At 44.4% G+C, this 23,064-nt stretch overlaps 3 protein-coding genes across 6 annotated transcripts in view; 2 read left to right on the forward strand and 1 right to left on the reverse strand.

The window, feature by feature from the left end:
- Positions 1-12,695, reverse strand: part of RABGAP1 (RAB GTPase activating protein 1) — a 58,790-nt gene extending 46,095 nt beyond the window's left edge. The window contains exons 1-5 of one of the 2 annotated variants that reach the window (XM_065737271.1): positions 12,631-12,695; positions 6,564-6,762; positions 1,685-1,919; positions 947-1,151; positions 290-464 (exon numbers count right to left, since the gene is read on the reverse strand). In XM_065737271.1, coding sequence (XP_065593343.1) covers positions 290-464; positions 947-1,151; positions 1,685-1,919; positions 6,564-6,713 — 765 coding nt within the window. In that variant the 5' untranslated portion in view covers positions 6,714-6,762; positions 12,631-12,695. Of the gene's footprint in view, positions 1-289; positions 465-946; positions 1,152-1,684; positions 1,920-6,563; positions 6,924-12,630 lie in introns of those variants that run through there. The other variant, XM_065737272.1, reaches the window with a different exon arrangement.
- Positions 12,696-12,754: 59 nt separating this feature from the next.
- ZBTB26 (zinc finger and BTB domain containing 26) lies at positions 12,755-16,811 on the forward strand. 3 transcript variants are annotated; one of them, XM_065737326.1, is made up of 4 exons: positions 12,755-12,825; positions 13,073-13,132; positions 14,521-15,778; positions 16,098-16,811. In XM_065737326.1, the coding sequence occupies exons 3-4, from the start codon at positions 14,531-14,533 to the stop codon at positions 16,110-16,112; spliced, it is 1,263 nt and encodes a 420-aa protein (XP_065593398.1). In that variant the 5' UTR covers positions 12,755-12,825; positions 13,073-13,132; positions 14,521-14,530; the 3' UTR covers positions 16,113-16,811. The 3 variants fall into 3 exon arrangements, with proteins under 3 accessions (XP_065593398.1, XP_065593397.1, XP_065593396.1); XM_065737325.1 differs by having other exon boundaries at positions 14,521-16,811; XM_065737324.1 differs by having other exon boundaries at positions 12,786-13,132; positions 14,521-16,811.
- A 3,248-nt stretch (positions 16,812-20,059) lies between these two features.
- On the forward strand, positions 20,060-21,706 carry ZBTB6 (zinc finger and BTB domain containing 6). The gene has a single exon (XM_065737345.1). It carries the CDS (start codon positions 20,157-20,159, stop codon positions 21,438-21,440), a length of 1,284 nt encoding a protein of 427 aa, XP_065593417.1. The 5' UTR covers positions 20,060-20,156; the 3' UTR covers positions 21,441-21,706.
- The last annotated feature ends 1,358 nt before the right edge of the window (positions 21,707-23,064 follow it).

The following is a 23,064-nucleotide window of genomic DNA, read 5'->3' on the forward strand; positions in this document are numbered from 1 at the left end:
AGTTTAGAAATACAAAAGTGAACAGAATGTAGCAGCTGAAAACCTATCTGAATTTTCACTTACTAACACAATGAGAAAGAACTGTATAAAAGCACTTGCAGCTGTAGGCCTAATTAACTTTTCCTACACTTCTTTAAAGGACAGAACATTAAAAGTACATTCTCATTTCATGTCTGAGGTATGAAAAGTAATGAACTGTATTACTTCTGAAGTGTCTGATATAATTCTGCTCTATCTTGGAAATGACTTTTACACTTATGTAATTACTTGACAAAAAGATTCAACTTACAGCCTCCTGGATCTCGCATCGGAAGACATGAATCCTGAAGAGTTCTGCATTGTAGTGGCTTTCAGTGAAAGCAAAGCAATCACATTCAGGGGTCCCATCATGCCCTCGTACACAGAAGAGAATTTTATAGATTGGATAATTTGCTATTTCTGTGTTTGTCTGAGGATCTAAAAGTCTGTGAAAAGAGAGACAGAAAAAAAACCCCGCAGTTTTAGAAGACTTATTTCAGCCAGCTATTAACTAGCAAGTCTTGATGATCTGACAGTGCTGGAGAAGGTACATCATACAAAAACTAACTAGTATACAGAAGTGGACAGCCTCATCCCTGCTGCCTTGTGCACCAGCAGCTAACCAGCCCTACAAACCAAATATTTTCCAGGCTATTTCCATGATAGTTAATTAATAATCACTCCCACCATGGCTTCTGTGGCACCCTGGGTCACCACTGTATTTCACACTGACCCTCAGGGATAAAATATCTTTGGTAAACAAATTCGAAGTCCTACTTTTCACAGATTTCTTTAAAATTCACATTTTTCACTAAAAGAACTCCTACGTTGCTGAAGACTTATACCACATAAAACAGTAATTTGTTTCCTTCCCTAGAAGATAATATCAAATGGACAAAGTCAGAGTACAACCAAATGAGCCTTGTACCTCACTGTTCCTTCGGAGACGTTAGGCACTGACAGAGTCACATCTAGAGAAATCTGGCACTGGCTTCGTAAGATGCACATCATTCTGAGGGCTTCCACTTCACTCCGAGGAGCATTCACAGAGGCACAGCCTAAGTAGGTGAGCTTGCTAAACACCACACTGTCCTCATCAGTCACAGGTGTAAAAGGGCTCAAATCCCCACAGTCTAGGGTAAGACAAAGGTGAACATAAGAAAAAAGGCATACATAATTGTATACGAATACAAAATAATACTAAATTGTCAGAGATTAACTAACTGCATGTAAAAAGCAACTAAGAAACACGTTACAGAAAGACTGACTGAAAGGTCAGATAAAACAGTTCAGAAGAATCCTGCCCAAAAGTGAATTACTGACGGCAGAGAACACAGCCATCCGAACTCTACAATCAGTTCACTCATGGAGCTTTGTGATATGAGTGCACTGATTTTCTCTACACTAGTAAGATGTACAGACAAGCTAAACAGATTAATATTTTATACAGCCAGGCAAATGACCATATTTCTGCACAAGGCCAGTACAGAAAGTGTTTTCAGAGGACAAAATGGTTCAGCATATGGTAATTCTTGAATCACCCAACTCCCACTAGGTGATTTTAATGAGAAACAGGGAGAAACACCTGTACCTAAAACTCTCTTGTCTTTCCCCAGATAAAGCAATTTCAGAAGATACCACCAGGTATTCCCCATTTTTTTCTAACCTCCCTGGGATGGCTTCACTGGCAAACTCATGTCTGGTTTCTGGAGTCCTGCCACCGACACTGGGTTAATGGTAGAAGATGCTGAAGCTTCAAGGACAACAGGTTCTTCCCCATCACCATCAGTCCTAACTTCATCACCATGGTCTCGGTCACTTGACTGATCTTCCATGGGTGGATCCATCAGCACGTCTTCAAGTTCCCTCTGCAGCTGCTGTTCACTTCCATTCCCAACAATCTAAGAGCCACAAACAGAGTTGGGACACAAAAGACTGTTCAATTAAAAAAAACAAACAAAAAAAAGCAATACAAAAACAGCACCTCTCAGACACAGGGTCCTGCACCAGTTGCTCCACCAACCTAAACAGCACTTAACAAATATAACACGGTACGACATAAACACAAACTGCAACATGCAAATGCTCACCAGATCAGATCCTATCCACCCTGCTTTAAAAAGTAACAAACAGACCTGAATGTAGGAACGCCCTAGTACTGGAAAAAGTAAGGATATTACTTCTAAGTAGTCTACAGTCACCGGCTACAAAGGCTGCCTTACGGCAGAGGAAACTTAGACAAGTCCCCAGTACAGCGGTCTATTTCAGTTCTCAAGATGGTACCAGGAAGGACCAAACATAACTAAATATGCTAGGTGCCTCATAGGTAAGATTTCTCAGGAAAAGAAGAATCAGGAATAGGATTATGACATCATGCTAAGGAGAAGTCATGCTCACTTCCTAACGCTCATCTTCAGCCTGACCTTGTACTCATGGAAGCCAGCAGGAAAGCGTGCAGCAGCCTGAGTGGAATTTTGATCCCAATGTTAATACTCTTTTTGAAGATTTATCATAGAAGCAATTAAAAGAATCCTGCACAAGCATGTGGTCAAAGGCATAATCCCTTTAAGTATCAAGTTCATTATTCAGGTTTATGCAGACATTCCTCCAAAAGAGGACGATGGAAGAAGACATGTCACATGTTGTTTACTGGACAAGATTTATATGCTTTGCAACAAAACATAACAGATCAGTGAAAACATCCTACCAGCCCCATTAAAGCTATATATTTAAAATGCTAAAGTAACTCCTGCTTTTACAGGAACTACATAGTAAGGAACTTAAAATTTCAGCACAAACTGGGATCTATTTCATATGCTTGGGATTACAAGTCAAACAACTCCGAACACCAAGCTACTGTTTTTGGTACAACAATCTGTATTAATAAATTACACCTATATACTACTCTAGAAAACATGATCTCGGACATAAAAGTTCCTAAAAACAGTAGGAATGAGTAAAGCACAAGTTTGAGCTGTTTACAGTGCAAAAGACAACAGACTCAAAAAGGAAGAAAAAGCCAGGGGAGATTTACATAAAACGTAATGTTATGTACGAGCAGCAGAGCACTGCTCTGAAGCACTGCATAGATCCAACTCAAATATTAAGTTTCATGTAAAGAAAAGCAAAGCCAGTGGCTGCTTCCATACATTTAAAGAACTGAGGATAGTCTAGATTTAACTATTCTAACAAACACGAAGACATGAAAACAAATACAGCATAAAATTATACAGGTGAAGTTCACAGCATCGGCAAAAAGCAACAGCCCACAGAGCAGAATCTTTCTAGTAAACCTTCCAAGAACTCAAGCTCAAAATCAGAATCCTCATTTTGAAAGTAATAAAAAAATGTCTCCAAGAAAGCCTTCCTTCTCAAGCCAGATACCCCCCAAAAATCTCTGAAAGCAACATCAAATACACTTCTGGAATGAAGGATTTCTGTCCTCATAATCCCAAGAGTCAACAGCAACAAACCAGCTGCCCAAGAGATAAGGCCTAAAATATGAACAAAGGCCAACTTCACCTCAGCCAGTCCTGCACCACTCCATCAATTCATCACACTGTGGGAACAGCAAACATGAGGTGTAAGCTTGTTCGAAACCAGAAAGAGGCAGCACAGAAGATGGACCAGAGCTAATGGCAGCACTGAATAAGCAATGTGCATCTAGTAAGCACATTCATGTAGGTTTGAGATGGAGACCAGAAACCATGTAGGTGACCAACTGGTGGACGGTTTCTCTATTTCTCACATCACCAAAAACTCATTCGACTTTAACTCTTACATATATATAGCCTGCTTCAATCCTTCCAGTGCCACAAAGCATTTATTAGAAGTGTAGGTTATTGCCTCCTTTCTCGCATGCTCCTGGACTCTGCTGTGCATTAATTCAGTTCACAGCACTATTACCTAGAACTCTAACTTAGCAAAGGACTCGTAATGCAAGCCTTAGGTTTGATCTACAGATTTGACAGCCCTCTGCATTCTCCAAACACAAGCCTAGATTCTAGCACCATCGTCAGACTGCATTCAGCAAACGTAGGATCCTCTCACTGCTCTTCTGAAGGAACAGAACACCAGAAAAAGACTTCTGCTCAAACACAAACCTAAACTTAGTCGCTGTTTCTCTTGGTGGGCTCATCATAGCAAATAGGTTTTGACATCTACAATTCAACCTTGTTACATGTATCAAAGCAATTGGCTCTTCCTTAAAACCCCTCTCCCTGTTTGTTCCTATGAAATGCTGAAGTTCAGGCCTCATTTTGTAGTTTCATTGTTTCCGCGTACTCCTTAACACTTAAATATCACTGCAGCAGTACTGTTAACAGTCAGCCTTCCAAACTCCATTTATCTGTTTACACAGATAAACAGTTCAGTAATACAGTAAAATTCTCTACTGAAAGGCTACTTGTGGGCTAAAAAAAGGATAAAGAACAAAGCTATACTCTGGAGTAGCATCTCTATTTTCTTGTAGAAAAGTACTAGAAGACTATTTCTGACCTTAAGGCCAGCTAAAAGCTCTTCCGAGCCTTAATCAGAAGGGAATTTACACAGGAATTTTCCTATTCACAGAACTTAAACTGTGCACTGACTGCTTATCCAAGGTATAAGATTTCCATTAATCACACAGGTTACAGCCAATAATGGAACAGCACACAAGCTCAAACATCAGGAAATGGAAAGGCTCAAGGTGAATCGCTTGCTTCATGGATTGTGCTCAGTGCTGGCTTCAAATTCAGAAAGAAGCTTATCTTTAAGACCTGCAAAAGCCTGTGACATTTAGCACCAAGCCAGGGAACAGCACAGCTTTCCTTTCAATTGCTGATTACTGGGAAGCAGCAGTGCTAACGTTCTCCTTTCCCCATCATGAGGCTGAGCACGCCTGCAGATAGCTTTTTATAAACTACTTTGGAAGTAAACACATACAGAAAATTTGAGTAGGAAGTTTCAGGACTCAGTGTGGAATTAATTGAGGATATTCTCTGAAATACTTGCAATCCTTACGAAGATGACTTTAAACACACGACTCTTTAAATGCTGACTGTACTCAACAAGATGCATCCTAACAAACCAGAAAAGCCAGTAAGGCAGTCTCTAGACGAGCAACATAGATCTCTCTTTTGTGGAATGTGAGTTGTTGCAGACTATGGCATTTCACATCTCCAAACTTTGCTGGGGAGTAAAAGGATGGAATGAAAAATCTGGTGGACCATATCTGTCCCCTGGGGACGCAAATGACACACTGTGACTTTGTGAGGTAAATCACTTACACTATCACACAGGCATTCTCAAGGTAAGGACCACTATGGATGGAAACCATACTGCACTCTGAAGTATTTATAGCTGCTGGTACATGCAGCACCTACAGAGGAGCGTGAGGTTACAGTCTGGTGTCAGGCTGCAGCCTTTAAGCAGGTTGTACAGAACACCATGCTGATTATTGAAGAAATGGCACGTTTGTGCAGACTATCCATCTATGAGGTGAAGATACAAAATTCTGCAACTGCAATAAAATGTAAGTGAACATTTTTGTCAGATTAAACAAAAGATCTTGAGACTTAAGAAACAGAATTAACTGGAAGCCTTTTATAAAAGAAAATGCCACTATACCAGCCTGAACTGTGTGGGACTCAAAACATTGCAAGAAAAGCAAAGAAAGTAATTGGAAGTAAAAGACAAGCAAAGGCATCAAGAAATGTTCCATAATGTCTCTGTTTCAACTGCTGCAAAGGAAAAGAGGAATCCTCAATCCACCAGATGGAACACAATTCCCTACTGTCTCTAAAGACATTATTTTGAAGACACAGATGTGACTGTAGTCTCTTGCAACCGTCTTCCACCAAGAACACACTAACCTGAAACACTACAGGAAACATTCAGCTTTCAACACATGAGAAAGACAGAATTGTGAGTGTCCACCTTGTAAGAGTCACTTTGCTTAAAGGCTTGTGAAATACATGTTGAGATGAAAGATTTTCTTTAATTAGTTGAAAAAAATAAATAAAATAGAAGTGATGAAGGTCTCTCTCCAGAAACATCCTTTTAAAAGTGAGAAGATGTCAATGCCCTTCCAATTCACAGAAGCCTACCCACATAAGCTTGTATTCTCAGATTCACATCAAGTTGTTAGTTATAACTACACTTTTACATTTCTTAAAGAGAATGTTTCACATTGGGGAAAACTTACTATCTATTTGAATTTAAAAATATGTCCAAATCAAATGTGTGTTTATATTGCTTTCTACATGAAAGCTGTGAGGCACAGTTTCAAGTTCTTAACACTGTTTCAAACTGAAGATTTCATAAAGGATTCAGTTAAGTGGGGGAAAAAAACAACCCACAGGTAGTGATGGATAAAGTTCTTACACAAAACCTAATTATCACCTTGACATCAGCAAAAGTAATGTAGAAACTACTGGCAAAATCAGTTCTTGAATAAGCTCTTCTTTCTGTCAAGTTTTCCACAATAAAGAAGTCCCTCTTTAAGCTCTTCTATGGTTAGTTTGAATTAGAAGATTAGTGAACAAACTCAGGTTATTAATTCTTACCTTCAGTCCTGTTTTTTCATCATCACTACCATTATTTGTAGATGGTGTTTCATCCCCTTGCCTGGAAACCAAGACAAAATCTTCACTGTTAAGAGTGGATACCGAGTCTGAAGAGACACTGATTTTTCCAACAGAAGCCTTGTCATCCATGACTTAAAAAGGAAGTTCGACTCATGAATGAGATTAAATATTTTATAAACTCCTGAAAAACAAAAATCATAAAAATACTTATATAAACTTCATGCTAAAATGCTTAAATGTTTCTCTTCAGAAACCTGCTGCCTACTTAAAAATAAATAAATAAAAATAAACGTAACACATCTGACTGCATGACCAAGTCACAACTCTCCTGGCAGTGTACACTAATGGTCCTGCTGTGATTTTGCTAAGAAGCACACTGCTATCAGACCACTGCTTCCACAGCTCACAAATGGGAAGGTAATGCATCTTACTGTAGTATTTCATGATTGTTTCAGACGCTGCTCCACACACAGCACAAAATGGGCCCCTGGAGCAGCTGCTCCACTTGGTGACAAGGGACTCGTCTTAAGGCCAGAACCATACAGTTCTCCTTTCTTCAGATAATCCATCTCCCTTCGTCTGTGTTCACACACACAAAAAAACAATTTCTGTAGCTATTGGAGGAGCTCACTGCAGCCACATTCCCAGCTCCCAGAAAAGAGCTAGATCCAACCCTTGGTATTTTGCACTAAAGATGCTCTAGAACCGTGGGACATATAGTACTCTGCGAGTCTACACTGAATCTTTTGTACTGTAAGGAACAATAAAAGATTCCAAGAAGCAGGAAGAACAGCGTGGGCTGGATCAGTACTGAGAATCAGAGCCAAAAGAGGATTTTAAAAAGCTAGAACTGGCACTGGGAGATACTTGAGGAAAGGAACAAAAGGTGAAGTTCGGCTGCACACCTTGAACTCTACAACACAGATTCTCAGAATCAATGGCTCAAAACAGACTGCTGTGATAAAAATGGGTGATTAAATTTCCCAGAAATCCAATCACACCCTTATCGCAACAGCTTGGGTCTTTACATAATCCCAAGCATGCCCAAACCCAAGCACCTTTTCAACCCAAGCTCTGCCTTCCACTCAGAGGAGCACGGTCCCAAGCAGCAGAGCAGCGAAACGCAGCGAGCTGGTATGTCCAGCACAGCTCATCACATTCCTCTCCAAACCAAGAACAAAGCATCTGAAAATAGCAAAGCCTGCTTTTATTTCTATCAATACCCTTCTCCCTCTCCACAGCCACCAACATGACTTGAACATCTGCCAGGATGACAACACTTCTTTTCCCCCGGGTTATTTTTAATCTGATCACTCTCACGATTGAGTCCCCTCATGGTACTGAAAAACCCCACACCGGACAACAGAAGCGGTGCGTACGATGAACAATGGATGTGGGTTGTTCATGTGATTTCTGGCTTTCACGTTCAGAAGCATGTATGAAATTTACATATCCTTTTTGGAAAGATGCACTGACTTCCAGTGAAAATTACTGGCTGAGGAACGCAGATAGTTTGAAAGGTGTCACTGCTGTTCGTGGCCGACACGAGGTGCAGATACCCTGAAGGTAGGCACAGTTCTCATTTTTTAACTTGTTACTGTTTAACTTCTAAAGAAGTTTCTTATCACATCATCTCCAGAGAACCTGAAAATAACTAAAATCAAATATATTGAAACACAATATAAGTAAGCTTCAAACATTTACAAATCCCCTCAGCTGCACTGTTTTCATTTAAACAGTGCAAACTCATCTGCCACATGAAGACAGCATGAGCAGAAGCGCTGGCTTTGATCACACCCAGCTGTGAAGATCACCCAGGCAAGGATCAATTCAGCAATTTATTTTGCCATAGCGTGCCTGCCTTGAAGTGCTAATTTCATCTACTTCCGAATTCTTTCAATCCAACACCTTTCACCTGCATTAACACCAATGACAGGAAGACTGCACTGTGCTTTCGTGTGCTCTCACGGCACACGCTCGGTGCAGGTTCGGCCCAAGCCCTGCAGCAGTTTCACAACACAGAATTGCAACAGCAGAAGGTCCTGATGAGCCCAACTTCACACTGAGCCAAAGTCTTACTGATATTGCACAAGATAAGAAAGCACAGGAAAGGGGACAATGCAGAAGCTTTTGTTTATAGTGATGCACCACATTGCCCAATACCGCTGGAACCAGCAACAGCGTTGGGATTAAGGCCCAAAGAGTTCAGTTGCAAAAGCACTGCCTTAAAATACTAAAACCACTGAAATACCATCTGAAATCAGACAGAATTTCTATATTCCCTTACTTTGCTTTCCATGCCCTTTATTTTCCCTAGTGTTTCCTATCACAGTTTCAGGCAGCTTGCCTCACAGATCACTTTACCTGAATTGAAAACTCACAAAGGCAAAAACCCACAGCAGGAAGCCCCGGAGCTTGTTAAAGCACACGCTGGTGCAGAAGGGTGCACATCAAAGCCCAGCAGAGCAATGATGTGCAGCAGGTTCATGACTCCTGAAACCAAAAAGCGAGAACACTGCAGTGAGGACAGCACATCAGCACTGCCCACAGCCATCCCAAGGCCCAAAGCGTCTGCTCTCACAGCGTGGGGAGACAGGGGACAAGACCCCCAACCAAGGGCTGACCTCGAGTTTTAAATTCTCTGAAGAAGTCAACATCTCAGCCCTTGCACTGAAAGAGACCATTTTGTTTCAACACAAATAAAACATGAGCTTTCGCACAGTTCTGTCCAGAACTACACCTCAGTAATGTGTGCCTGAAGGTGCCTTTACACCTCCATGGCAGACAGACACCTGAGCACAACGCATACCAAGAGCCAAATCTGTATTAACTTTTCTGCTCATCTGTGTAATCAAACAGGTTTCCTGGCCTCTCCCCATACAAAAGACCATTGGAAAAAGCTGCTAACGAGGAAAGCAACATGGCTGGCTCTTGGGTTACTGCTTTCCATTTTGTTTAAATTTCTAATTCTCAGTACGATTCCCCTTTGCTCTATGCTTGCAGTTGTCACGCATCACTAGTCCAAGAACCAAACTATATTTTGAAAGTATTCTTGTTTATCTCTTAAGCAACCACCCAGCTGCAGCAGCCTCCTTGCTCTGCTATTTAAGATAACATCACTCAAACACCAACAACACCATGCATCAAGCTGAGCTCTCATGTAACTGGAAGGCAAACCCATCAAAGTTCAAGAATGGTTTGACAGATTTCTAAAATACTTGTATTATAGAATCACAGAGCCATTAAGGTTGGAAAAGACCTCCCAGGTCATCAAGTGCAACCCCTAAACCAGGCCCTTTACCTTTCTTCCCCTTCCCAAGTTTTTGGCAGCTGACCTGCAACTCACATCAAAATTGCAAGTACCGTCAGAATAAATTTAAAAGAGGTTAAAGCAAATAGCATACAAAACATAAAACCTTCCATTTTACACTGCTGAGAAAGAGTGAGGCCCAAATGAAGCCCTGTGACACTGCCACAAGGGAATTAAACCAACACAACCAGGGCTGCTTCACTCCACCTCCAAGGGGCGCCTGGTTTGCAGTATTCAGAATGTCCACAGTAGCACAACAAGCCAGAAGGAAAGCAAAAGAAGGTTTCAGCTGTGACCTTCTCCAGCCCTCATGTCAGCACCAGAAGAACCACCCTTGAATTTAGAGGTGAATTCAATTAAAAAATAAAAAATAAAATAAAACAGAAATTGAGGTTTTCAGGGCAGAAGTGAGAAAAAGCATGCAAAACTAGAGAGGAAAGGTCATCTTTTCCCACTCAGAACCCTTTTGGCTTTTACACTTCTGAAGGAGTTCCTACAGCAATTCCACAAAGCACAGCGTGGCTGAGGGATGCTCCAGGTACAGAAGAATGATACGGTAATGTGATAAATTACTGAAAACAAAATTACCTCAAACAGCAAAGTTAAAAAGCTTGTGCTACCCCCTAGAAATAATAAAAACCCACTACAAACAATGTTAAAAATCTTGAAATACAGGAGGTAGCACACAGCCAGGACACTGAGGGGACTGACTCCGCATAAATTCATCACTGAAAGTAACATCGTTTCTGGTTCTATTTCTCCACTGTAACATAACAACAACCACAGTCCAACGTAAGCAGAAGTTCTACTTTCCTGGATTTCGTGATCAGCAATTCCATCAGGGTGAAAAGTGGAATTTGTAACGGAGTTCAGCTTTATGAAGGACTTCTTAAAGCTGGTATATGACAGTTAAGGCACCGTTCCTCACCTCAGGATTCCTGGCTCTTTACAGGCTTTGACACCAGCAATATTTTTCCCCCTCACTTTCAAATAACGCACATTTATTGCTTTATAAATACACAGTGAATCCTGGGAAAAAAAGCCTGGTAAACGCTGAAGCACAAGAGCTGTCTGACAGGGAGCTGCCCAGGTTGTCTGAGCAGAGCAAGGAACTCTAAGAACAAAACTGGTGTCACACTGACAGATGTGTGGGAAAGGAGCCATGGTTTGAATTCTTCTGGGCATATATCTGCAGCAGCATTCTACTGCAGCTGTGGGAAAACAAACACGCAAGGAAGATCAATCACCAGCAACCTGCTTCTTCTCATGTATCACATGCTCGGTCTGCATAACCCTATGTTTGATCTTCACCCACCACTCCTTCAGCTACAGCCTCGCCTTCACCGTGCAAGGCATCCTCAATGGCAGCAAGAAGCAGTCTGCACTCAGAATGGAGCAATAAAACCACTGGAATACTGCAGTGTGAAAACAAAGAAACAGAAGTCAAAAAAACAAAGTCACAGAAGCACATCGCAGGCGCTGGGAAACCACAGTCCAGAGAAGAAACACAGCTGCTGCCTCAGGCAGCCCACCCCAGAGCAGCGTGGGGGGAGCTGCCCAGGAGCACCCCATGCACACCCTGCCAGCATCAGGCACAGCCACGCACGGGGCAGAGCCCGGGGCAGAGCCACCCAGCCAGGAGACAACACTCCGCGACCCTCAGCACCTCTCTCATCAGGATTCACATGAACACAGTGCTCCACTCAGCAGACAAACACTGCACTTTGAGAACATGCTGTGATAGAGCTAAAAAAACCTGAACTCCATGCGATACATGCTGCTGGAAGCTGCACACCCCTGGAGCTGGAAAGAGAAGGAAAGCCCTATGCCAGGCTCAGTCTGTTAACGTGCTCAGAACAGAGCCTGCTCAAGTCCTATGACCTTCCCACGTTCAGTAGCAGCCTTTAAAAGTAAAACCACAGTGCTTCTGATGTGCCCACTGCTGCCGGGCATTTTTTTAAAAACAAAGTAGATGAGAATGTCACCAATCGCATCACTTCACAGAGCCCTGCAGGAGTTTGGGAACACGGCCCCACCTGCACGTAACAGCTCAGCCACGCGTTACCCGGTCCCCAGTTTATGTTTTAGCAATAAATGCAATTTCTCCTCTCCCTCAAACTTCTCACCTCCCCACAAAACCACCCGAGCAGAACCGCGCAGAGGAAACCCGCAAATGCTATTTTCACCGGTTCCACTTTCACTTCATCGCAGCCAATACAGATTTTTGACCCGACTGCGGGCGGTCCGTTTATTCACACTTCGTTTCGCCCCTTCGCGACGCGGCCCGTGGCACCGACCCGCCGGGCTCCGGCACGTACTTGCCAACAGGAAGGGAAAACCCGAGCGAAACGCCGCCGCGGCGGCACACGAGGCGGAAAGGGGCTCTGGAGACGACGAAACGCCGCGGATCGGGACCCGCCCGGGAACAGGCGGAGGAAAAGACCCGGAGCACCGCGGCCTCCCCCGCCCCGGGCCCGGCCGAGGGCAGCTCCCGGCGGGAGGGCTCAGCCCCGGGCACGGCGCGGCCGGCGCCCACAGGGGCCCAAGAACCCCGCAGCGGGAGGGACGGAGGACAGGGAGGGCCGCGGGAGGCCCCCATCGTTCTCCCGCCGATGGGAAACGAGGAACGGCGGGGTGGCACCGCGCGCGGCCGGTACCGGGGAGGGGGCGAGGGCCAGCGGCGGGGGGCGGCCCGAAGGAGCGGGAGCCCCGGCCGGCAGCGCGAGCCCCACCTACCCCGGCTGCCGCCGCCACCGCCGCCGCCGCCTCCCGGTGCCGGGCCTGGGCCGCCGCTGCCGCCCACCACGTGACCGGGCGGAGGGGGCGGGCGCCCCGTGAGGCGCTTCCGGGTGCGGGGCGGAGGGCGCGGGAGCGCTTCCGGCGGCCGAACAATGCGGTTCCGAGTCGCCGTCGCGGGCGCTGGCGGCAGCCGTAGGTCCCGGCGGGCGCGCGGGGCGCGGGGCGCGGCCCCGGAGAGGGGCCCGGAGCGGGGCGCGGCTCCCGCCCCCCCCGCCGCCGCCGCTACCTCCGCCGCGGGCCGCCTCCGGCGGGCGGCCGGGCCCGGCCGGGAGCGCGGTGGGGCGCGGGGCCGCCCGGGGGGCGCGGCCGACGGCCGGGCCGGGGCAGCGCGGTGCCAGCCCCGGGCGGCGGCTCACGGCGGCTCTCCTCCCCTCTCTAGGTCCGTAGCCGGGGGCAGCGGCAGCGGGTGCCGGCGGGGTGACGCGGCCCGGCGCTCCAGGTACGCGGCCCTTTCCTCCGCGCGGGGCTGTGGGCCGGCGGGCGGCACCGCGACGTGAGCGGCCGGGGCCGCTCCGGAGGGGTTCGCGATGATGAAGCGCTGAACTCCGCTCGGGCTCAGCCCCGGGTTGGGCTGCGAGGGGTGCTGGGCTGATCGCTTGGTTTCTTGGCGTCCTCGTGTGTGAAGGCAAGTCGCTCGTTTTCTGTGCGCGCTCACTCACGGTGTGGCGGGGATTTTTGCTTCACGGCAGTGTCTTTCTCTGCCTCGGAGAGGCAAAGCGGTCAGACAGCACTGGGCTCGAGGCGGCTGAGAGACGTGTGGCTCCGTAGGCTGTAGGGGTAACAGAGTCGGTTGTGTTACAGATGCTGCCACTCTCTCTGAATGTTCAGTCCCTTCTGAAACAGTATTGTAACTTCTGTATGCCACACACCGGGAGATGTATGTGGTGCACTCAAGTAGAAAAGAGAGTGCATCTCCAGATGGTATCAGAAAATTGTAACAACACTGTCTGTCAGCAGGTACTGCTGAAAATGTTCCTCTTGGAACACTTGTCTCGTGTATTCTTTCATTTCCACGAGGCACAACTCCATTCCCTGTTGTGTACACTGAGCTAATATTTCATGCCCCAGGAGAGCAGTGTCTGCTTTGATCTGTAACCTTCAAAGCTTCCTTTCAAGCGTAATGTGGTGTTTGTAATAGTTGTGAGGTGTAAGTTTGGGGTTGTTTTACTGTTCTATCTCACCAAACCTTGCACCATTTAGTCTCTCTTCTGTGATTTCTTCACTCCCTGCAATCACACTTCTCTGTCAGGGTCATGTGAAGCATTTCATTAGGAATCAGGGTAGCCTTATAAACTGTTAAGAGAACTGTTGCAAGATGACACGTTGATATTGGTCTTGTGGAAGACCCACTGTTTTTCATTCCAAGTAGCAGAACAAAATTTTCTGTGTCTGAGAGATACTGGGTTGTGTCTCACCTTGTATTCGTGTGTCACAAAAGCTCTTTAACACAAAAGTAAATAAAGAAGCCCAAAGCTAAAGGACTGTCATTGTATTTGGTAAAGACAGAAATCTCTGAAGAATTTTAAAGTGGAAGCAAAACCTCACAAGACCTAAGACTGCTAAAATACTTGTGTGATTTCCCTTTAAATTCCACAGGTAATGTGGAAAACATTTTAACTCTTTATGATACTGCTTTAAGAGAATTTCTGTCAACATTTCTGCTTCATAATCAAACTGCATTGTTGGGTTTTTTTTGTTGTTGTTTTTTTTTTTTAAGGAAAGGATCCTGCAAGGCAATGTGTAACACAGACTTTTCTAATTTGTGTTCTGGAAACTAAACAAAAAATTCTCACTTGTTTTTTTTTTTTTCCTTGCTGCTTTCTGTAGGTGTGCCAAAATGTCAGAAAGATCGGATATTCTTCACTTCAAGTTTGACAATTACGGCGATTCAATGTTACAGAAAATGAACAAACTGAGAGAAGAAAACAAATTCTGTGATGTTGTCGTCCATATAGATGATGTTGAAGTTCATGGGCATAAAATTGTATTTGCTGCTGGCTCTCCCTTTTTAAGAGATCAGTTCTTATTAAATGACTCTAGAGATGTAAAAATCTCCATACTGCAAAGTTCGGAAGTAGGGAGGCAGTTGCTTTTGTCTTGTTACAGTGGCATTCTGGAGTTCCCTGAAATGGAGCTGGTAAACTATTTAACTGCTGCAAGCTTTCTGCAGATGAGCCACATTGTGGAACGCTGCACGCAGGCACTGTGGAAGTTCATAAAACCGAAGCAGCCGTTGGAGAGCAAGGAGTGTGAGCAGCAGAGTGACTCCTCTGAGCTGAAGGAACACGGAGAAGATGAAGACTCTCTGCGAGAAGATTCACCCTGTATTCAACCTTCAGAAGACAGCATGGACATGGAGGATAGCGACATTCAGATTATCAAGGTGGAGTCCATCGGGGAGGTAACAGAAGTTAGGAATAAGAAGGATCAGAACCAGTTTATTTCTTCTGAACAAACTGCATTGCATTCCTCTGAACCTCAGCATTTTCTAATCAACTCCACCGTTGAAAACAGAGCAAGTGAAATAGAGCAAAACCACCTCCACAACTATGCCCTTTCATATGCTGGCAGCGATAACATCATTCTGGCCTCTAAAGATATGTTTGGGTCTAACAACCGCAGTATAGACAAGGGGCTCCAGTGGCACCATCAGTGTCCAAAGTGCACACGAGTATTTCGGCATCTAGAAAACTATGCTAATCACCTAAAGATGCATAAACTATTCATGTGTCTCCTCTGTGGCAAGACATTCACTCAGAAAGGCAATCTGCACCGGCACATGAGAGTGCATGCAGGCATCAAACCGTTCCAATGTAAGATCTGTGGGAAAACCTTCTCTCAGAAATGTTCCTTACAGGACCATCTCAACCTGCACAGTGGGGACAAGCCCCATAAGTGTAACTACTGTGACATGGTTTTTGCGCATAAGCCCGTTCTGAGGAAACATCTTAAACAACTGCATGGTAAAAATAGCTTTGACAATGCCAATGAAAGAAATGTTCAAGACATAACGGTGGACTTCGATTCATTCACATGTAGTGCTGCTGCAGACACTAAGGTCTGTCAGCAGGCTGATGGAAGCCAGGTACTGGATGCAGGGAAGCTGCCTCAGGCTGTGCTCAGTTTAAGAAATGATAGTACCTGCGTCAATTAAGCAATTAAAAACAGCCCTATGTAGGGATCATGACTGACAGGAGCAGCCAGTTGGCTTGGGCTCTTACCTAAACTAGTGGTATGCTCTGAAAGGCTTCTGATGGAGGGTTGGATTGCAAAACCTGGCAGGTCTTCAGCCATCGTTCTTAGTCTTACTTGATATTTTCTGTGAATAACAATCTTCCTTCAGGTTTCTGTCTGTGTCTCTACTGTGGATTAAGGGGTTAATTGTTTCATTTCTCTCTGATTAGGAGACTCAAGACTAACACCTTTTGAAAGACTGTTGCTGTGTGCTGCAAGTAAACCATCTGCTGTACAGTTAGAGGCTTCTCTGTGTCTGGGCAGATGGAGGAAAGAGCAAAGAGGACAAGTGTGTGAGATAACCCAATTGTTATTTTATAAAGCACTGGATCACTGAAAGCACTCCATATAGTGCTAATTTGTTTTAAACTTACCTCTTAACATTATTTTTGTCTGATCTCACCCTTAGACCCCTACAGTTGAAATGAAGTATATTTGTGTCACTTTTTTCCCTTTCTAAAGTATTACAAGAGATTTCTGCTGCCAATCAACACTATCTTAAAAGCTCTCAGGGTTTTTAATGTTGGCATGCATTATGAAAAGGTGAAGCCCTGAATGAGTTGGCAGGGTTAGCTGATCGTTGCATAGAACTGTTCAAAATGAGAGTAGGTTGCAGCCATGGAATGTGTGAGCTGGGCACCCGGAGTGCCAGGTATGACCTGTTTCATAAGCTGTCATACACAGGACTATTAAAGGGCACTTACCATTGTATGTACTGACTCAAGGTAAGCACTTCAAACCTAGAAGTTGTCATCTATCTACCGTAAATTTTGTTTCAAATAACCACAACAGTTGCTACTTTCCTAATTGGTTTTAGAGCAGAGCTGGAGTGGAGAAACACTGCTTTTTGACACTGTGAAAAGAATCTCTTTTAAAAGCTGCAATGTATAGTAACTCCATGCCTTTTTTTTTCCCCTTAACTCTTGTATATGTCTCCTTGATAATAAGGGCCACGTGTCAGTTAATGTGAAAAAAAAGTACCTACCATAGGGTAGGTAAGTACATTAACGACATGAAGTTTTTTGATTTCTTGGATACTGAAAGGACACTTTTTTTCTTTAAAGTGACCTACATAATTCGTGCCCATTATCATTTTACAGAGCCTAAGATGAGGTATAGGTAGCATAATTTCCATAGGTTAGTTTATCAGCTATTGACTGTACTCAGCAATACCTCACGTATACCGCCTTAAACATCAAATGTGGGAATGGCATATTGGGATTTTGGGATTATACCATAATACTTCATGGAAGTGCCATGGAATTACCCACATCCCAATCAGGCTGCAAGAAACAAATTTCTCATCTGCTAGACACCATTCCCAGTAGAACAGCATTCTTATATTGAAGTGTAGCACAGACTAATAATGAAGTGGCTGATCCTTGTTAGAGAACTGCTGTTTATGTTTGGAATAAGTATTTCTTCCAATGCAGCTCTTTTCCTCAAGGTTTGCCATAAGACTGAGATTATGCTTCCTACCTAAAAGTAGTATTGTTGGTGTGTTTGAATGAGGGGATAGGGATGGGGGGAGGCTGCTGTTGTGTGGTTAAAAATGCTCAACAGGTATGTATGACCAAAGGTGTGTTAGAACAAAAGATGTTTTGTATGTAATTAAGTTGGTCTTGGTCTTCAGATATGTGTATGTAGAAACCAGGATTTCCTTATGCAGACTTGACGCTGATGAATGGTAAAATGTGTTAATCTTGCAGACCATTTTCAGAAATCCACATACCTTCGAGTAGAAAAGCAAGGTGATTCTGTGAATCCGTTTTTGCAATTGAGTTTTTGAACTACTGTACTTGACTGTTACATGAACTATTATTACATGGACAGCTATGAAGTAATAAGCAGTGGAAGTGGAGTTAGGGCATTATATCTTTCAAGTTGTAGCAGATATATTTAGGCCAAAAATATAAGTATTTTGAACTTCAAAAAGAAAAATATCAGGTTCTTGGGGCAGAAAATAGGTAGGCATGGGAAGAAAAACTTTTTCCTCCTAAGTAACCTGCTTTCAGAATAACTTTGAACTAAAACAGATCATGAGAGTTGCATCTGACACTTGCATTCTGACTTTGGGCAGAATCTTCTGCGTTGTTTTTATGTTATTCATTACATGAAAATAAGTTATAGCACTGATGTCAAAAAGAAGTTAGACGTGGATAATAAGAACATACAGAGCCAGGTCAACATGCTGTAAGGGATTAGTGGAAAATCTAACTATATATGAATATGGACACAATAAAGAAAATTCCTTTCTGCCAGAGAAAGGAATAAAACTGTAAAAATGCCAGGAAAAATTGACATTATTAAGAGCTCTGTCTGGAAAGTTTCTTCGTGGAATTTCAAAGCTTTAATGTTATTGCAAGGAGAATAAAGCTTCTTGAAGCAGCCGTTGGTGACCTGAAGCTGAAATGAAGAGATGAGAGGGTATCCTAAGAAACTAAAAAATGATTTGGTCAAGATATATGGGTTTTCTGTCTTACCCTGTGCTGCGGTGATACCACCTTCTGAGAAGGCTGAGACTGCTGGCTACTCTTTTAAAAGGCTGCTTGTGACCGTTTGGTGAGATAATGGCAGAAAGAAAAATAGGAAAAAGCAGAAATGCAGAAGACTGCTTCTTCAATGAGAATGAAACATATTTGTTGGATGAAAGGGGACTTACAAATGTTTGTGCTTTTGGCCTGGCAAAAGGATACAGACCAAAAGAGTTATGCAGGAGTCAGCTATGTAAATCCAGAAGCAGTGGAGATCTAAGAGGGCAACGTGATGATGAGTGCCATGTGAAGTGCTCTGGTAGATTTCATGTAAGATTTGCCCCTGTATGGAACAGAGGAGTTAAGAGTATAAAAGAGGTATTGGAAAAGCAAAACCTGGGTACTGCCTCTTCCCTGGATTAGATTAAAATGAAGTGAGAATTATTATAAACAGGATATACAGAGGCAGCTTGATTTTAGAAAAAGATGAACTTAATTGTCCATGTATGTAAAATGTTGTCTTCATTGCAATGTTCAGTTAGTGAAAGACTAGATCCAGTGGTTGTTGCTGCTGATGCTGCATATTCAGACAAGGACTATGGCAGTTATCATAATCTGTGTGTTAATGTGTAGAATACTATTTGCTGGTAAGTGGATAGTCTCACAACTTAATGTGCTGTACAACGTCCTGCATATCCTAAAAATAACTGGTCTACTACAAAAATATTTTAATAACTTCTTGAATATATTAGGGTTTTTACGTTGGCATTTTATTTATTTGATATAGAATTCTTAGAACTCTTAGATTTACGAGGTTGAGTGTCACCACCTCACTGAGTGGTGGCCGCTCGTGTAGCATGTCTTCCTGCAGAACGTGGTGCAGCTGCACAGCCTCCTGCAGAGATCAGGGATGAGTCTTTCCTAATTTTTTTGTTTGGAGGACCTGTTTTTTCGGTAACTGACACGACTGAAGCGCCAGCCTTTCTCCCGTGGCTTTTCGGCAAAACCAATAGCTGCCGCTGAACTCCTCTCGAAGGAACTTAATGCTTCCGTGGGGCTGGTTGTGGTTCTGGAGCCGCTGGGAAGAATAAAGGCGAGGAGGGAGAATCAGAGCGAGACACCAGCTGAAACCGTGGGAAGGACTGGGAGCTCGCGTTAGACCGCGTTGAGGAGGAGGAGGTGAACTGCCGGCTCTCGTCACTCACTGAGCGCATTCCCGTGGGCCTACAGCCGACGGACCGAGCATCAGCTACCTCTCCAGAGACTGGGCGGGAGGCTCATCCCGAGCGTTACCAAAGCAGGCTGGGGGGGGCACGAGCCGGCGCTGCGCGTTCCCCTCGGCCGCCCCGGGGCGGGCCGGGGCCCCGCGCCGCCGCCGCCGCCCTCCCGAGCGCCTTACGGGGCGGCGGGGCCGCTGCGTTGCTACCTCTCCCGGGCGGGTGGTGCCGCGCCGCTGTAGCAGTGCCAAGTCTTGGAATAAACGTGCTGCTAACTCCGCGCCGCCTCTCATTTCCCACCGGCACCGGGCGGGGCGCGCTACCGGAAAGGGCGGGGCTGCGCTGGGGGGAGCGCTTCCGGGCGTCTGGGCGCTGGGTACCGGCGGCGGAGCGGCACCGGGAGCGGGCGGTGGGCGGAGCGGGGAGCGGCGGAGCGGGGTCCTGCCCTGTCCTGAGCTACCGGCGGCGCTGCCTGCGCTCGGCGGGCACCGGCGAAGAGAGCTCGGCCCCGGGGCGGGCGGCCCGCAGGCCCGGCGCCATGGCCGCGGACTCGGAGGTGCTGCACTTCCAGTTCGAGCAGCAGGGAGACGCGGTGCTGCAGAAGATGAACCTCCTGCGGCAGCAGAACCTCTTCTGCGACGTCTCCATTTACATCAACGACACCGAGTTCCACGGGCACAAGGTGATCTTTGCCGCCTGCTCCACCTTCATGAGGGATCAGTTCCTGCTCAACCAGTCCAGGCAGGTGCGGATCACCATCCTGCAGAGCGCCGAGGTGGGCAGGAAGCTGCTGCTCTCCTGTTACACGGGCGCGCTGGAGGTGAAGAAGAAGGAGCTCCTGAAGTACCTGACTGCCGCCAGCTACCTCCAGATGGTCCACATCGTGGAAAAGTGCAGCGAGGCGCTGTCAAAATACCTGGAAATCGACGCTGCCATGGAGAACGGCAGCCAGGCTGCGGAGAAGTGCCATTCCTCTGACACTGAGCTGAGGAGCAAGGACGATGTTTCAGATAAAGACTGTGAAATAATTGAGATTTATGAAGATAGCCCAGTTAATTTAGAATTCTCCGTTAAACAGGAGAAGGGGGATAACTTGCAGCCTGTGGCACAGAGTTTGGTCTCAGAAAGAAAGGACGCAAGGACCCCAGAAATATCAGCGGTTGAAATAGGATATAAGGATGATGAAATATGTATCTTCAGAATGGATTCCATGAGTGTACCTAACGTAGAAAGCGATCATTTTCCTCAGCCTTGCACCTCCTCTAAAACAAACTTATATTTTCCAGAAACCCAGCACTCTTTGATAAATTCTACAGTTGAAAGCAGAAATACAGAAATGTCAGGAACTCACGTTCAGGCTTTTGTCACTGACAATCCCGAGGGGACTTTGAGTCAGATGAATGGCTTACAAAATCTGGATGATTCCGACAACTTGTGGCGGAACCAATGTCCGAAGTGTCCAAGAGGATTTCTGCATCTTGAGAACTATCTTAGACATCTAAAAATGCACAAGCTTTTCTTGTGTTTGCAGTGTGGTAAAACATTTACACAAAAGAAGAATCTCAACAGACACATCCGGGGGCATATGGGTATCCGCCCGTTCCAGTGCATGGTGTGCTTGAAGACGTTCACTGCCAAAAGTACTCTACAGGATCACCTGAACATACACAGTGGTGACAGGCCCTACAAGTGTCACTGTTGTGACATGGACTTCAAACACAAGTCTGCTCTTAAAAAGCACCTAACATCTGTTCACGGAAGGAATAGCAGCGAAAAACCAAACCTGAATACTATTACAAAGATCGAAATAGACTGTGATTAATAGGTGAGTGGGAGTGGAGCCAGGCTCCACAAAAGGCTTCTGTCTAGAGAAATTCTACATGGTCAACACATTGCCACGTAATGGAGAAAAAGAAAAATACGTGACTGGTGATCAGACAGGTCCTGAGAACAGCCATCCTGCCTGTTGTACAAAGGCTGCTGTTGCTGTAGGTCCTCAAAAGGTGTTTATTAGTTGAAAGTAGATGGCAAAATACAGGAAATAGTTTCCTGCCTGTCTTCTAACATCCTTGAAATGTTCTAATTATTATCTCTAGATGATCCTGTAGGTCCTTTCCAACCTAATGAACCTATGAACCTCTTAATTATGCTTTGCATTCCTTTGTTTCAAGGACAGACACTGACAAGTTTTTTACTGACATTGCAATAAGCTGAAGCCTGAGCCGTGACACTCCTGTTCTGTAACAGCTGAGGAAAAGAGGTGTTTATATAGATTCAGTAAGTTAGTCACCCCCACTGTATTCATGCATAATTATGGTGACATCATCTCCGTTCTTGACTGAACTTTGCTGGATCTTTCAGCAGAAGAAAGGCACATGCTCGTACTCAAGTTGGCTTTTACAAATAGGGAATTGGTAAAAGAGAACAAGAAAGTATTGCATTGCAGTTTTGGGTTTTTTTAACTGGAGACTCTCATTAGAAGGATTTGCATTCAGTTTTATGAATGAGTTCTGAATTCTTCCAAGTTTCTTTCTCCACATCAATGTTTAGTGCCTGTTTGACTTACTCTAATTATTAGGCCCATTTGCTGAGCATTTTTCTTTGTTTTCTTACAAATCTCAGTTACATGTACTGATGTGAAAACTTCAACTATATGCTGTTATAACACTGTTCATTTTGCAAAGCAATCCATTATATCTTAAAAAGAAAAACTTAGACATAGAGATCTTATACTTCTGTGATACTATAAAACAGTAACTGTGTGTTTGGATGGCTGTGTTTGTACTTTATCAAAAATCATTTCAGTTTCATCACAAGCACTAAACCCGTGTAATGCAGAATCTTTATCCTGTACTTGACTTTGACTGGTATATGCTTGTTGCACTTAATGTGATATGAATAAAGAATCAATTCAGTTGTTGTTATGAGATAATTGTACTTACATTAGATTCTCCAGTTAGCAAAAAGCAATAGTTTTTAATCTTGTCTGTATCTCATGTGGATACACTTTCCTTCAAGGCTGACAAGTGCTGGTTTGAAACTCTTGCTGAGTCCAGAAGTGTCACATTTGCAGTCCATAACCTGTCTGTTTTTAAAATAGAAGACAACAACTTTTAATGTCTGTTAACAGGTTTAATTTAATTTAATTCTCAGTAATTGTAACTGGTCATTGTTTGGGGTTTTAGTCATCAGTTACACGAGGGGCTGTGCATGTACAATGCACAATTACTACCTGTATTGGAAATGATCAGCTACCCCAGCTTTAACACTACCTTTACATACTGCAAACTTCCACTGAGAAGCTTTCTTAAAAACTTGTTTCACTGGGTACTTTTTAAATTCTTCATTTGATATCATCCAGTACATTATGTATGCGTTCGTTGGACTGTAGCAATATTTGCAGGTTCCTGTTAACGTTAGGCTGTATGTGTACGCCTTCCTCAAAA

This window comes from Cyrtonyx montezumae, unplaced genomic scaffold (assembly GCF_038088225.1).
Source record: "Cyrtonyx montezumae isolate F1298 unplaced genomic scaffold, pur_monq_1.0 scaffold_20, whole genome shotgun sequence".
Taxonomy (NCBI): domain Eukaryota; kingdom Metazoa; phylum Chordata; class Aves; order Galliformes; family Odontophoridae; genus Cyrtonyx; species Cyrtonyx montezumae.

What these genes read in the sequence shown, in the direction of transcription:
- ZBTB26 (XM_065737324.1), top strand. Translation starts at nt 12,786, where the DNA reads ATGCGGTTCCGAGTCGCCGTCGCGGGCGCTGGCGGCAGCCGTAGGTCC. An exon ending in GACGCGGCCCGGCGCTCCAG is followed by an intron (nt 13,133 to 14,520) that starts GTACGCGGCCCT and finishes TGCTTTCTGTAG; the next exon opens with GTGTGCCAAAATGTCAGAAA.
- ZBTB6 (XM_065737345.1), top strand. Translation starts at nt 20,157, where the DNA reads ATGGCCGCGGACTCGGAGGTGCTGCACTTCCAGTTCGAGCAGCAGGGA.